This window comes from Ornithorhynchus anatinus, chromosome 3 (assembly GCF_004115215.2).
Source record: "Ornithorhynchus anatinus isolate Pmale09 chromosome 3, mOrnAna1.pri.v4, whole genome shotgun sequence".
Lineage (NCBI taxonomy): Eukaryota > Metazoa > Chordata > Mammalia > Monotremata > Ornithorhynchidae > Ornithorhynchus > Ornithorhynchus anatinus.
In genome coordinates, this window is record NC_041730.1 from 88,281,666 (window position 1) to 88,298,062 (window position 16,397).

A 16,397-nucleotide genomic window follows, 5' to 3' on the forward strand; every position below is an offset into this window, starting at 1 on the left:
TTAAGGAGCCCACTGTCAAATAAGGTGAGAAGAAATATGTCTGAACAGCCCCATCAGGCGTATGTAAGCCAATAATTTTCCTCTGTTAAAGCAGACCTCTCTGCACAGAAGCAGAGTGGCCTAATTAGTAGCGCCGGGGCTTGGGGGTCAGAAGGACCTGGGTTCTAATCCCGCCTCCATCATGGGTCTGCTGTGTGACCTTGGGCAAGCAACTTCACATCTCTGTGCCTCAGTGACCTCATCTGTAAAACGGGGATTAAGACCATGAGCCCTATGTGTGCCAGGGGATGTGTCCAACCCGATTACCTTGTATCTGTTACAGCACTTAGTACAGTGCCTGGCACATAGTGAGCACTTAATACCATTTTTATTGTTATTATTATTATTATGTAAACTCACCTTGCGTTTTTTCAGTGCTGTGGTCAGGGAGCTCACGACGTCAGTACCCTGAACTCCTCGCACCTTGAACTTCTTTGTCCACGAAAGCAAGACACCCTTTGGAAAGACAGTAAGACCCAGTTAAAGAGGAGGCCCTCTAATAGAGAAGCAAAATGGTGTAGTGGATCGAGCCGGGGCCTGGTCAGAAGGTCATGGGTTCTAATCCTGGCTCCACCACATGTCTGCTGTTGTGACCTGGGGCAGGTCACTTCACTGTGCCTCAGTTATCTCATCTTTAAAATGAGGATTGAGACTCACATGGGACGGGAACTGCGTCCAAACCGATCTGTTCATAATCACCCCAGAGTTTAGTACAGTGCCTGCCACATAGTAAGTGCTTAACAAATACCATTATTATGATTATTATAGAAGAATGATCTCCAGGAATTTATTGCCATGGGTGCTACGGAGCTGATCTGGCCCAAAACAAGAGCCTGGCCCCTGGAGGAGAGCTCATCCCAAGATAACAATAATAATAATAATGTTGGTATTTGTTAAGCACTTACTATGTGCTGAGCACTGTTCTAAGCACTGGGGTAGATACAGGGTCATCAGGTTGTCCCGTGTGGGGCTCACACTTTTAATCCCCATTTTACAGAGGAGGTAACCGAGGCACCGAGAAGTGAAGTGACTTGCCCACAGGCACACAGCTGACGAGTGGCGGAGCTGGAATTAGAACCCATGACCTCTGACTCCTAAGCCCGGGCTCTTTCCACTGAGCCACGCCGCTTCTCAAGATGGCCGACGTGCATCCTTCCAAGGGTAGAAGTCCACAGCTTCCAACCTCCCGTCCCCTCGCCCTAACCCGCAACCCAGCCCAAATCCCCTCTAGACCCTAAGCTCGTACTGGGCAGGGGATGTGTCTGTTTATTGTACTCTATTGTACTCTCCCAAGCGCTTAGTACAGCAGCATGGGAAGCAGCCTGGCGCAGTGGCTAGAGCACGAGCCCGGGAGTCAGAAGGTCATGGTTTCTATTCGAGGCTCCGCCACTTGTCTGCTGGGTGACCTTGGGCAAATCACTTCCCTGTGCCTCAGTTACCTCATCTGTAAAATGGGGATGGAGACCGTGAGTCCCACGTGGGACAGGGATTGTGTCCAACCCAATTTGCTTATAATAATAATAATGATGGCATTTGTTAAGTGCTTACTATGTGCAAAGCACTGTTCTAAGCGCTGGGGTAGATACAAGGTGATCAGGTTGTCCCATGTGAGGCTCACGGGCTTCAACCCCTTTTTACAGCTGAGGGAACTGAGGCCCAGAGAAGTTAAGTGACTTGCCCAAAGTCACATAGCTGACAAGTGGCAGAAGGCCACCCCAGTGCTCAGTACAGTCCCTGGTACATAGTAGGCGCTTAACCAATACCATAATAATAATAATTACAATTACAGCTTTGTACATAGTAAACAGTAAATACGATTGAGTGAATGAATAGATTGTAAGCTTGTTGTGGGCAGGGAATATGTTGTATTGTGCTCTCCCAAGAGTTTAGTACAGGGCTCTGCAAAGAATAAGCACTCGGTAAATATCACCGACGGGTCGATCGATCCCTGTTCCTCAAGCTGAAAGGAAGCGAGGTCTATGGTTCAGGGATGGTTTCTTTACAATCCCCAACTACGCCGCTCTAGACTGTAAGTTTCCTGGGGGCAGGGAGCGTGTCTAACATCTCTGCTGTATTGGACTCCCCCAAGCGCTCAGTACGATGCTCTGTACACAGTAAGCACTCAATAAATACCACTGATTGACTGAAACAGGGCCCAGCGCTTATCACGTCCTCTGTCTTCCACCCCTCACCGTAGGTGTCCCTCGGCGTTCAGTTCAGGGTCCCCTTCCATTCTCCATCCCCTGGAGAGCTCATTCGCTCCCATGGCTTCGACTACCACCTCTATGCGGATGATTCCCAGATACTAATAATGACGGCATTTGTTAAGCACTTGCTACGTGCCGAGCACCGTTCTAAGCACTGGGATCGATACGAGGTCATCAGGTTGTCCCACGTGGGGCTCACGGTCTTCATCCCCATTTTTACAGATGAGGTCACTGAGGCCCAGAGAAGTGAAGTGGCTTGCCCAAGGTCACACAGCTGACAAGTGGCGGGGCCAGGATTAGAACTCATGACCCCTGACTGCCAAGCCGAAATCTACATCTCAGGACCTGATCTGTCTCCCTCTCTGCAGTCTCACATTTTCTCCTGCCGTCATCTCAAGTTTAACATATCCATAATAGAACTCCTCATCTCCCCACCCAAATCCCGCCCTCCCTCTGACTTTCCCATCACTGTAGACAGCACCGCCATCCCGCCCATCTCACGAGCCCACACCCTTGGCGTTATCCTTGACTCCTCTCTCTCATTCGACCCACACATTCAATCTCATCACGAAATCCTGTCGGTTCAACCTGCACGACATCGCTAAAACCCGCGCTTTCCTCTCCGTACGAACCCTGTTAATCTGAGCACTTAGCCTTCCCTGCTTTGATCACTGAATCGGCCTCCTTGTTGATCTCCCTGCTCCCAGCTCTGCCACTTAGCTGTGGGACTGTGGGCAAGTCACTTCACTTCTCTGGGCCTCAGTTACCTCTTCTGTAAAATGGGGATGAAGACCGGGAGCCTCACGCGGGACAACCTGATGACCCTGTATCTCCCCCAGCGCTTAGAACGGTGCTCTGCACATAGTAAGCGCTTAACAAATGCCAACATTATTATTATTCCTGTCCATACTTCACTCAGCTGCCCGGATGATTTTTCTACTAAAACGTTCAGTCCGTTTGCCCATATCTCAAGAACCTCCAGTAGCCACCCATCCACATCTGCATAAAACAGAAACTCCTCAGCATCAGCTTTAAAGCCCTAAATCTCCTTGTCCGTTCCTACCTCACCTCACTACTCTCCTACTCCAACCCAGCCCGCCCGCTTCGCTCCTCTAATGCCATCTTCCTCACTCTCCCTCGATCTCGTCCGTCCCGCCGCCGACCCCCTCGCCCGCATCCCGCCTCTGGCCTGGAACGCCCTCCCTCTTCATATCCGACAATAAATCACTCTCCCCACCTTCATAGCCTTATTGAAGGCACACCTCCTCCAGGAGGCCTTCCCTGTCGAAGATCTCCTTTCTTCTTTTCCCACTCCCTTCTGCGTCACCGTGACTTGCTCCCTCTCTTCTGCTTGACCTCAAGCAAGTTACTAACTTGCTTAAGTTAGTAGCAATTAAAATAAAAATAAATGGTGGGATTTGTTAAGCGCTTACTATGTGCAAAGCACTGTTCTAAGCACTGGGGGATAAGAGGTGATCAGATTGTCCCACGTGGGGCTCACAGTTTTAATCCCCATTTAACAGATGAGGTAACTGAGGCCCAGAGAGGTTAAGTGACTGGCCCAAAGTCACACAGCTGGCAAGCGGCGGAGCCGGGATTCGAACCCACGAACTCTGACTCCCAAGCCCGGGCTCTTTCCACTGTACCACGCTGCTTCTCTAATTAGCAAGTTATTATCCATTAGCAAGTTACTAACTTGCTCCCTTTCTTCTCCCGGCCTTTCTCAGCCCCACAGCACTTAAGCAGCGTGGCTCAGTGGAAAGAGCCCGGGCTTGGGAGTGAGAGGTCTTGGATTCGAATCCCGGCTCTGCCACTTCTCAGCTGCGTGACTTTGGGCAAGTCACTTAACCTCTCTGTGCCCCAGTTCCCTCATCTGTCAAATGGGGATGAATACTGTTGAGCCCACGTGGGACAACCTGATCACCTTGTATCTCCCCCCGCGCTTAGAACAGTGCTCTGCACATAGTAAGCGCTTAACAAATACTAACATTATTATTATGCACATATCTGTCATTTATTTATTTAATTTGCATTACTGCCTGTCTCCCCTTCTAGACCGTAAGCTTATTGAGGGCAGGGAATATGTCTGCTCTATTGTTGCATCGTACTCTCCCAAACACTTTAGGACAGTGCTCTGCACATAGTCAGCGCTCAAGCACAGACGTGAGAGTCAGAAGGACCTGGGTTTGGGTTCTAATCCCGGCTCTGCCACTTCTCTGCTGGGTGACCTTAAGCAAGTTACTAACTTCTGTGTCTCAGTTCTCTCCACCGTAAAATGGGGATTAAGGCTGGGAGCCCCACATGGGACAACCTGATTACCTTGCATCTACCCCACCGCTTAGAAGAGTGCCTGGTACACAGTAAGCATTTAACAATTATTATTATTATTTAGCAATAATAATAATAACGTGAATTAAGCTGCTATCTGCGTGATACCCAAGAAGACTGTCACCTGCTGGTCTGCTGCCCTGGCAGACTACGGAACCCTTGGCTGTTCTAGACGAAAAACAGAATTAGCAACAACAAACTACAGAACCGGCTGCTTGGAGAAAAGTGGAGTGGAAGGAAGAGATTGAACTCTGTGCACCTTTGGAACTCGTTATTCGGTTGGATTTTTGAAACGGTATTTGTTAAGCACTTACTCTATGCCAGGCACTGTACTAAGCGCCGGGGTAGATAAAATCTAATCAGATTGGACGCAGTCCGTGTCCCTCACGGGGCTCACAGTCTTAATCCCATTTTCCAAATGAGGTAACTGAGGCCCGGAGAAGTTCAGTGACTTGCTCAAGGTCCCCCAGCAGACAAATGGTGGAGCCGGGATTAGAACCCAGGTCCTTGTGACTCTCAGGCCCGTGGTCGATCCACTAGGCTTAGGGGACAGTGGATCAGGGGCAGGAAACTGTGTATTTAATCAGGGCTTGTGGGAGGATTAGGGGGAAGAATCCTTGTTCGGTTGGAAGGGTCGGCTAACGGGTGAGATTTAAGAAGGGGGTGTCCGTCGTACGGGTGTTTGTCTGTCGGATTATGCCTGCGTGTGAGACGTTTCATTAAAACCATTAGATCTGTCAACTGGAGTCTCTGTGAGAGATCCCCTCGTGACCCGTGACCCCGTTGGGCCTACGGCCTGCCGGACGAGGTGGGGACAGTGCTTCTCCTGCAGAGAAGCAGCATGGCCTAGTGGCTAGGGCCCGGGCCTGGGAGTCAGAAGGACTTGGGTTCTAATCCCAGCTCCGACGCTTGTCTGCTGTGTGACCGTGGGCAAGTCACCTCACTTCTCTGGGCCTCAGTTCCCTCATCTGCAAAATGGAGGTCAGTACTTGGAGCCCCATTTGAGACGTGGACCGTGACCAACCTGATTAGCGTGTATCTACTCCGGAGCTTAGTAGACTGCCCGGAACAAAGTAACTATTTAGCAAATAGCATTAAAAAAAAAAAAAGAGCAAGGAGCTGGGAGTCAGAGGACCCGGGTTCTAATGCTGACTCCGCCACTCATCTGCTCTGTGACCTTGGACAAGTCACTTCACTTCTCGGTGCCTCAGTTCCTTCATCAGCAAACGGGGAATTCGATACCTCTGCTCCCTTCTACTTAGACCTTGAGCCACACGTGGGACCTGATTAGTTTGTATCTACCCCAGCACTCAGCACAGTGCCAGGCACATAGTAAGCGCTCAACGGATGCCACAACGATTATTATGACCATTACGATACCATCATTCAAGCCTCCCCCAAAAACCTTAGTACCCAAACTATGCCATGCGCCCTTACCTCCTCCAGTTTAGTCTGTTTGCACGGAAAGGAAAATGTAAAGCCAAGAGGGATTTTCTTGTGCTGCATGTCTTTGGCCTTCACGAAGTCCACCAAACAGTCAGCCACGTATTCAAACAGCTGACAAAAAGGGAAAGCAAAGAGCTCGATGAAAAAGAATAATAATACTCGTACAACAACAAATGCAGGCCCTGGTTCACTTGGTTTCCTTGTTCTCTCTTGAGGCGATTGAGAGGAGCGAACGGGGCAACTGAAGAGAAGATGCTTTGGGAAAAAGGTACCATAAGAGTTAGGGTGACTTTTCCCAGTATCGCTGTCATCGATTAGACTGTAAGCCCGTCAATGGGCAGGGACTGTCTCTATCTGTTGCCAATTTGTACATTCCAAGCGCTTAGTACAGTGCTCCGCACGTAGTAAGCGCTCAACAAATACTATTGAATGAATTTTCCTCCAGGGCCCAGGGCCCCAGAAGTTCGGGCCCCGCTCACCTCCGGCCCGTTCCCTTGAATGATCTCTTCGGGCGTTGGGTAGAACTGGCTCTCCATCTGGACCGTCTGCTTCCCATCTTCTGACACTTTCACCTTCAGGACGCGAAACTTGGAGCCACCGAGATCCAGAGCGAGAAACTCCCCCTTCTCTGCAACACAGACAACTCACTGACCGTCGGGCCTGGCAGCCCGCATCGGGATCGGTGTCGCTGACTGAGCCCGGGCTAAGCGCTTGCAGAACACGCAACAGAAGCAGCGTGGCCTAGTGGGTAGAGCACGGGCCTGGGAGTCAGAAGGACCTGCTTCCTAATCCCGGCTCCGCCACTTGTAATAATAATAATGATGATGATGATGGTATTTGTTCAGCGCTTACTATGTGCTAAGTACTGTTCTAAGCACTGGGGGAGATACAAGGCGATCAGGTTGTCCCACGTGGAGCTCCCAGTCTTAATCCCCATTTTCCAGATGAGGTCACTGAAGCCCAGAGAAGTGAGGTGGCTTGCCCAAAGTCACTCAGCAGTCAAGTGGCAGAGCCGGGATTAGAATCCACTACCTCTGACTCCCAAGCCCCGGCTCTTTCTACTAATCCACAGTTTGTCTGCTGTGTGATCTTGAGCAAGTCACTTCACTTGTCTGGGGCTCAGTCCCCTCATCTGGAAAATGGGGATTAAGACTGGGAGCCCCATGGGGGACAGAGACTGTGTCCAACCTGATTATGTTGGATCTAACCCAGAGTTTAGAACAGTGTCTGGCACATAGTAAGGGCTTTAACAAATGCTATTAAAAAAAGTCAAAGATCACCCCTGCCCTCACACTCTGACAAGGCAGCATGGCGTAGTGGCTAGAGGACGGGCCTGGGAGTCAGAAGGTCATGGGTTCTAATCCCGGCTCCTCCACGTGTCTGCTGTGTGACCTTGGGTAAGTCACTTTACTTCTCTGGGGCTCAATCCCCTCATCTAGAAAATGGGGATTAAGACTGGAAGGCCCAACAGGGACTGTGTCCAACCCGATTTGCTTGTATCCACCCCAGCACTTAGTACAGTGCCTGGCACATAATCAGTGCTTAACAAATACCGTAATTATCATTATTATTATAAGGGAGACATAAATTGACAAGTAAACCACAGTTTCAAGTGAACGAAGAGATACAAATAATATCCAGAAGTGGCTGACATTTAAAAATGGATAAATACACGAATGCCGAGGTGGTTGGCGGATCAAACAACGGATAATTAATCGATCAGTGGGACTTCTTAAGCCCTTATTGTGTGCAGAGCACTGTACTGAGCTCTTGGGAAAGTATGATATAATCGAGTTGGTAGTTGCAATCTCTGCCCATGATGTCCTTGCAGCGTAGAGGGGATTCATGTAAAATGTCGATTCATCTGTAAAATGAGGATTAATTTCTCCTCCCTGCTACTTAGACCACGAGCCCCATATGGAACAGGGACTGTGTCCCCCGTGATTATTTTGAATCTACCCCACCGCTTAGTACAGTGCTTGGCAGATAGTAAGAACTTCGCAAGTACCGTAACTTCATTATTTTTATTATTATTGTTAGGGGAAGGCAGATGTTAAAACAGATTAGGATAGGGGAAATAGTAGAGTATAAGGCTATTTACATAGGGGCTGGGGTGGGGGGGAGTATCAAAGCAGCCAAATAGGTGATAATGATAATAATAATAATGTTGGTATTTGTTAAGCGATTACTACGTGCAGAGCACTGTTCTAAGAGCTGGGGTAGATACAGGGGAATGAGGTTGTCCCACATGAGGCTCACAGTCTTCATCCCCATTTTACAGATGAGGGAACTGAGGTACAGAGAAGCGAAGTGATTTGACCACAGTCACACAGCTGACAAGGGGCAGAGTCGGGATTCAAACCCATGACCTCTGACTCCCAAGCCGGGGCTCTTTCCACTGAGCCACGCCGCTTCTGGGAGAGAAGGTAGGGGAAACGCAGGCTCTGTCAGAGGTGGTCTCTTGGAAGGGACGTGATTTTAGGAGGGTTTTGAAAGCGGAGAGAGTGGTGGAATGTCAGATACGAAGGAGGAGGGAGTTCCATTCCCGAGAGAGAAGACGGGGAAGGGAACGGTGGAGGGACAGAAGAGTCTGAGGGACAAAGAGAAGGTTGGCGTTGGAGGAGCGGACTGTGCCGACCGGGTTGTAGTAGGAGAGCGGTGAGGTGAGGTAGGAGGGAAAGCGTCTAGCGAGCGCCTTAAAGACGACGGTTCCTTGTCAGCTGTGTGACTGTGGGCAAGTCACTTAACTTCTCTGGGCCTCAGTTCCCTCATCTGTAAAACGGGGATTAAGACCGTGAGCCCCACGTGGGACAACCTGATTCCCCTGTCTACCCCAGCGCTTAGAACAGTGCTCGGCACATAGTAAGCGCTTAACAAATACCAACATTATTATTATGTGGAGGCGGATGGACATCCACCGGAGGTTCCTGAGGAATGGGAGGATAAGGAAGGAATGGTTTTTCAAAAAAATAATCCAGGCAGCCGAGGGAAGTATGGGCCGGAGAGCTGACAGTCAGTCAGTTGACCGTATTAATTAAGCGTTTACTGCGTGCGCTGTACTAAACGCTCGGGAGAGTACAGTAAAAAAACAGACACGTTCCCCGCCCACAAGGAGCTCACAGAGAGGAGGCTGATGCAGTAGTCAAGGCAGTCGATGAGCTACTGCCTTGCCCGAGTTGATGATACCAAGAACTCTCTGCTCAACCGGACGGCAATTCCTACGATTCGAACGACTCTTCCAGTGCAGCACCTCAGTTACCTCTTGCAAGGTATTAAGAAGCCTCGCCGCTGTTTTCAACTCCACAGCCTTCTCATTTACTCGCGAGGCATTTCTGAGATCAGAAAGGCAGGGCTTTTCACAGCATGACAGGAAGTCAGCAGCAGGGCAACTCAGACTTCAGGACTCCCAAAGTGCTTTGCATCCCATTTGTATATATTATTTATTACCCTATTTATTTTGTTAATGAGGGATACATCCCCTTGATTCTATTTATCGTGATTATGTTGTCTTGTTTTTGTTTCTTTCTGTTTTGCTCTGCCCTCTGTCTCCCCCGATTAGACTGGGAGCCTGTCACTGGGCCGGGATGGTCTCTATCTGTTGCCAAACTGTACGTTCCAAGCGCTTAGTACAGTGCTCTGCACATAGTAAGCGCTCCATAAATACTATTGAATGAACGAAGGAATCCCGAGGGCCCTAAGCTTTTGACCTGTGGAGATCCACAAAACTTTGGGAGGGAATGTAACTACTCCCTCTTCAAAAATCCTTCCAGGGAAATTGGATCCTCAGCCTGCCCCAAGGGTTGACTGGGATCTAGACCTCCTTTTTTTATGGTATTTCTGAAGTGCTTACTATGTGCCAGGCACTGTACTGACGATAATAATGATGTTGGTATTTGTTAAGCGCTCACTATGTACCGAGCACTGTTCTAAGCGCTGGGGTTGATACAAGATAAACAGGTCGTCCCACATAGGGCTCACAGTCTTCATGCCCATTTTACAGACGAGGTAACTGAGGCACAGAGAAGTTAAGTGACTTGCCCAAGGTCACACAGTTGATAAGCAGTGGAGCCGGGATTAGAACCCGTGACCTCCGAGTCCTAAGCCCGTGTTCATTCCACTAATAATAATAATAATGTTGGTATTTGTTAAGTGCTTATTATGTGCTGAGCACTGTTCTAAGCGTGGGGGGAGATACAAGGTTATCAGGTTGTCCCATGGGAGGCTCACAGCCTTAAACCCCATTTTACAGATGAGGTAACTGAGGCACAGAGAAGTTAAGTGTCTTGCCCAAAATCTCACAGCTGACAGGTGGTGGAGCTGGGATTAGAACCCATGACCCCTGACTCCTAAGCCCGGGCTCTTTCCACTGAGCCACGCTGCTCCCTCTGGGGTAGATACAAGGTTGGACCCAGTCCCTGTCCCACACATGGCTCACAGTCTTAATCCCCATTTTACAGATGAGGGAACTGAGGTACAGGAAGGTGAAGTGACTTGCCCAAGGTCACAGAGCAGACAAGTGGCAGAGCCGGGATTAGAACCCAGGACCTTCTGACCCAGGCCCCTGTTCTATCCTCTAGGCCTTGCCGCTTCCCAACAATCAAACTGACGGTGCTCTCGTTGAAGGAGCCGAGATCAAAGCGTGGCTTTGATCCTTATTTGATTGGGTCGGAAGCAACTCTACGTCATAAGACAAGAATGTGAGCTCACTGTGGACAGGGAACACATCTACTAACTCTCCCAAGCGCTTAGTACAGTGCTCTGCACCCAGTAAGCGTTCGGTAAATGCCATTGATTGACTAATTACTCAGGCACTGAACTCTGGACCCTCCTCTGGGTTCGATGATTTCCTCATCAGCACTGAACTTTGAGGACGCCTGTCGAGGCTTGCTCCTCTAAGCCGCCACAGAAACCAGGCTTCCATCTTGACTACCTCAGGCCTCCGACCATTATTCATTCGATTCATCTGGCTCAGTGGAAAGAGCTCGGGCTTGGGAGTCGGAAGTCACGAGTTCGAATCCCGGTTCCGCCGCACGTTTGCTGTGTGACCTTGCGCCAGTCACTCGACTTCTCCGTGCCTCGCTTCCTCAGCTGGGCATTAAATATGTATTCTTCCTGGCTCTGCCACTTGTCAGCTGTGTGACTGTGGGCAAGTCACTTCACTTCTCTGGGCCTCAGTTCCCTCATCTGTAAAATGGGGATGAAGACTGCGAGCCCCACGTGGGACAACCTGATTACACTGTATCTACCCAGCGCTTAGAACAGTGCTCTGCACATAGTAAGTGCTTAACAAATACCAACATTGTTAATCATATTTATTGAGTGCTTAATGGGCCTATATTTGAACGTCAAGAAAATAAAGATCATGACAACTGGAAGTTTTAACACATTTGTAGTGGACGGAGAGAAGATTGTAACAGCTGACAATTTTTCTCTCCTGGGATCGATAATCAATAATAAAGGAACTACTAGCCAAGAAATATGCCGAAGATTAATGTTAGGAAGACTAGCCATGAAGAGTCTGGAAAAAGTAATGAAACGTGCTGATATTATGATTGCCACAAACACAAACTGTCAACTCTAGGGTGTTTCCGGTGACAGTGAATGGATCCGATAGTTGGACAGTGAAAAAACAGGATAGAAAGAACGTCGATTCTTTTGAAATGTGGTGTCGGAGGAGGCTTTTGCGAATAACAAGGACGGCCCGAAAGACAAATAAATGGATTTTAGAGCAAATTAAATCACAGTGGTCTTTGGGAGGCCAAATGACTTAGATTAGCATATTTTGGCCCCATAATCAGGAGGACTAATTCTCTGGAGAAGACACTAATGCGAGGAAAAGTCCAGGGAAAACATGGAAGAGACAGACCAGCAGCTGGATGGAGAGAGACCATAACAGCGATAACAGAAGAACCATTAGAAAGGTTGCGAATTACGGCAGAGGACAGGACGCTCTGGAGAAAGTATATCCACGGAGTGGCTACGAATCGGAAATGACTCGAAGGCATTTAATAATAATAACTGTGTACAGAGCACCGTACCAAGTGCTCGAGAAAATACAATTCGACAGTCAACAGAAACATTCACATTCCCTGTCCACAACGAGTTTACAGTCTAGAGGGGAGGGAGAGGGATTACAAAGGGATAGAGAAGCAGTGTGGCTCAGTGGAAAGAGCCCGGGCTTGGGAGTCAGAGGTCATGGGTGCGAATCCCGGCTCTGCCACTTGTCAGCTGTGTGACTGTGGGCAAGTGACTTCACTTCTCTGTGCCTCAGTTCCCTCATCTGTAAAATGGGGATTAACTGTGAGCCTCACGTGGGACATCCTGATTCCCCTGTGTCTACCCCAGCGCTTAGAACAGTGCTCTGCACATAGGAAGCGCTTAACAAATACCAAAAAACAAAGAAGAGTAACTGAATTGCTCAGAGGACTGCCATATCCCTCAACCATCGACATACTACGTAACGTAGCCGGGGGGGGGGGGGGGGGGGGGGGTGGATATGGGGGAGGGGAGGGAGGCTACCTGTTCGGCGTGGACGGTTGCCAGAGAGGAAAGTTGGAGGGAGGGGAGAGGAAGAAAGCGAATATAACTCTACGTCCCGGAAGCTGGGTTACATATCTTGGAGCCAATCTGGGCAGGAGGCCCAATTTCCCCCACAATCAGGGCAACCGTCACTGTGCAAACACAGGAGTTGGACTGTACCAGGGAGACCGTCGATTGAGAGTGACCCTAAGACGGGACACACCTTTCTGGGTCTCAGCCAAAGAGCAAGGACGGCTTGATCCCTCTGTGAGGGCAAGGGGAGGCGGGAGGAACCAACCGGGCCCTGGTCCTGGCCAAGCTCAGCAGCAGCAGCAGCAGCTGTGGCGATCACAGGGAGCAGTTCTCAAGGAAAGACTCTCCTTAATAATAATGTTGGCATTTGTTAAGCGCTTACTAGGTGCCGAGCACTGTTCTAAGCGCTGGGGTAGACACAGGGGAATCCCACGTGGGGCCCGCGGTCTTAATCCCCATTTTACAGATGAGGAAACGGAGGCAGCGAGAAGTGAAGTGACTTGCCCGAAGTCACACGGCTGACAAGTGGCCGAGCCGGGATTCGAACCCATGACCTCTGACTCCAAAGCCCGGGCTCTTTCCACTGAGCCACGCTGCTTCTCTAAGAAAAGACTTGAGGAGAGGACATATTAAAAAGAATTAGCGTGGCCTAGCGGATAGAGCACGGGGCTGGGAGTCAGAAGGTCGTGGGTTCTAATCCCAGCTCTGACACTCCTCTGCTGTGTGGCCTTGGGCAAGTCACTTCACTTCTCCGTCCCTCAGTTCCCTCATCTGTAAAATGGGGATTAAGACCGTGAGCCCCATGAGGGACAGGGACTGCGTCCAACCAGATTTCCTTGTATTCACCCCAGGATCTAGTACGGTGTCTGGTGCGTAGTAAGCACTTAACAAATACCACAGTTATTAATATTATAAACCGATTCCTCCATCTTTCTTTCTTGCAAGACAGGGACAGGGACTGTGTCCAACCAGATTTCCCTGTATCCACCCCAGGACTTAGTACAGTGTGCGATGCGTAGTAAGTACTTAACAAATACCACAGTTATTAATATTATCAACTGATTCCTCCATCTTTCTCAAACTCCCCGGCACTCTGATCTCAAGGCAAAGGGGTGTGAGAGAGTGAGAGAAAGAGAGAAAGAGACAGAGGGGAGAGCAGGCTAACGGAGCTTCTGAGCAGTCAGGTTTGATGTCGGAGTCACATCCCACCTTTGCTCCCCAGGCCCAGGTGGAGGCTGCTCCCCAGAACTGAACTTAGCCCCGACACCAAGCCCAAACTAAAATGAGATAGGTGAAAGGGTTTTGGAAAAATAAGTACCGTACAAATTCAAGATGTTACTCCTGACTCAGAAATGCTTTGGCCAGTTACGACTAATTCAACTCTCCCGCTTTCCCCAGAAATATCTCAAGAGATCTCCTGCCTCCTCTCCAAACCCACCCTCTCCACTGCACCTCTGACCCCATCCCGCTGCACCTTATAAAAGCGCTTGACCCCGCCCTCCTTCCCTCCCCGACTGCCATTTTCAACTGTTCATCCTCCGATGGCTTTTTCGCCACTGCTTTCAAACGTGCTCGGGTCACCTCCATCCTAAAAAAACCCCTCCCTTGACCCCACGGCTCCCTCCGGTTATCACCCCATCTCCCTCCTACCATTCCTCTCCAAACTCTCTGAGTGAGTTGTCTACACCCGCTGACTCCACTTCCTCTCTTCCAATTCTCTCCTAAGGCGCTTCCAATCTGGCTCCTGTTCCTTCGCTCCACCAAACCTGCCTTCTCGAAGGTCACCAAAGGTCATGCGGTGCTCGTAGTCTATGTCGGAGGGAGAATAGGTAACGAATCCGTCCCCATTTTGCAGATGAGGGAACCGAGGCACAGAGAAATTAAGTGACTTGCCCAAGGCCGCACAGCAGGCGAGTGGCAGTCAGGATTAGAACCCAGAGCCACTGATTCTCAGGCACACACTCTTACCACTAGGCTCCACTACTTCCAGTCCTTGCCTGTTGTGTGATTCTGGGCAAATCGCCTAATTTCTCTCTCCCTCCTACTTACACTGAGCTTTCTATCTGGGACAGGGATTGTCAAACCCGATTATCTAGTACCTACCCCAGTGCTTGGTTCAGTGATTGGCACAAAACAACCGCTCACAGAATATCATCATAATTATCGGTAGCCCTTTGAAGACAGTCCCCTCTCAGTTCCCACCTGCCCACCCCACCGATCTCCCTGCATCCTTTTGGCCCCCACATTCAAAATGAAAAGTCGGAACCTAGGAATGCGCCTGTCTGTTAAGGAGATGCTCCCCTATTCGATCATAAACTTCCGGAAGGCAGGATCCGTGTCCGTCCTCGAACGTGGTCGCGGAGCCCCCATCGGGCGTTCAGTAAATATTTACGGGGATGATGATGAAAACCTTTCCTGCCAAATTTCTTCGGCACCATAGTGGCCCAGCTTTGAAGACCCCAGAGGCCAGGGCCTTGAGGGTGGAAAGGTAGGAAGGGAGGTAGGATTCATTTAGAGTGACAACAGCAGTCTTGTTTGGGGACTTTGGAGGATGGTGAACTTGTCGCTGAAAGCTGCCTCTCCGACATCATTCTGCAGGATGGATCATTTTTCTAAAAAACCACTCGGCCCACGTTTCCCCACTCTCCAAGAACCTCCAGCGGTCGATCATCCACCCCTACATCAAAGAGAAACTCCTTACCGCCGACTTCAAAGCCCTCAGTCCCCTTGCCCGCTCCCACCTCACCCCGTCGCTCTCCTATTCCAACCCACACTTTGCTCCTCTCACACCAACCTTCTCGCTGTCCCTCGATCTCGTCTATCTCACCGCCGACCCCTCGCTCATGCCCTGCCTCTGGCCCGGAACTGCCTCCCCCTTCACATTCAACGGACGATCACTCTCCCCGCCTTCAGAGCCTTATTAAAATCACATCTTAGCCTGCCTTGACTAAGCCCTCATTTCCCCAACTCCCTCTCCCTTCTGTGTCATCCTTATACTTAGATTTATTTGTACCCTTGGTTCACCCCACCCTCAGCCCCACGGCACTTAGGTAAATAAACCTTATATTCGACTAGTTCCCTCTTCTGTGACCTATTTTAATGTCCATCTCCCCCTCTAGACTCTAAGTTCCTCGTGGGCAAGGAATGTGTTTACCAACTCTGCTATATTATACTCACCCAAGCGCTTAATACAGTGCTCTGCACACAGTAAGTTCTCAATAAATGAGAACTTCTCGATAAATGAGAAAAGGTATGGCTTAGTGGATAGAGCACGGGCCTGGGAGTCAGAAGGTCATGGGTTCTAATCCCGGCCCTGCCACATGTCTACCGTGTGACCTCGGGCAAGGCACGTCACTTCTCTGCGCCTCAGTTAACTCATCTGTAAAACGGGAATTTAGAGTACAAACCCGGTGCGGGACAGGGATTCTGTCCAACCTGATTACCTTGTACCTACCCTAGCGCTTAGGACAGTCCTTGGAAGCAATATGGCCGGGCCTGGGAGTCAGAGGACGTGGGTTCTAATTCCGGCTCTGCCACCTGTTAACTGTGTGACTTTGGGCAAGTCACTTAACTTCCCTGTGCCTCAGTTACCTCATCTGCAAAATGGGAATTAAGACTGTGAGCCCCATGTGGGACAAGGGACTGTGTCCAAACTCATTACCTTGTATCTACCCCAATGCTTAGAACAGGGCTTGGCTCATAGGAAGTGCTTAACAAATACCATCATCATCGTCTGAGATAGTGTGACTTCAGCCACGCGGACCCCGAGGTGCCCCCTCAACCTCAGCTTGACGAGGGCTTCCCCAGCTTTACACAGAGGCTAGT

At 49.8% G+C, this 16,397-nt stretch overlaps 1 protein-coding gene across 1 annotated transcript in view; it reads right to left on the reverse strand.

Moving 5' to 3' along the window:
- The window catches only part of HKDC1 (hexokinase domain containing 1), a 51,364-nt gene that overhangs the window by 27,565 nt on the left and 7,402 nt on the right, over positions 1–16,397 (reverse strand). Inside the window, exons 3-5 of the mRNA XM_029059210.2 lie at positions 6,500–6,648; positions 6,012–6,131; positions 400–495 (exon numbers count right to left, since the gene is read on the reverse strand). Of these exons, the coding sequence (XP_028915043.1) occupies positions 400–495; positions 6,012–6,131; positions 6,500–6,648 (365 nt within the window). The remainder of the gene's footprint in view (positions 1–399; positions 496–6,011; positions 6,132–6,499; positions 6,649–16,397) is intronic.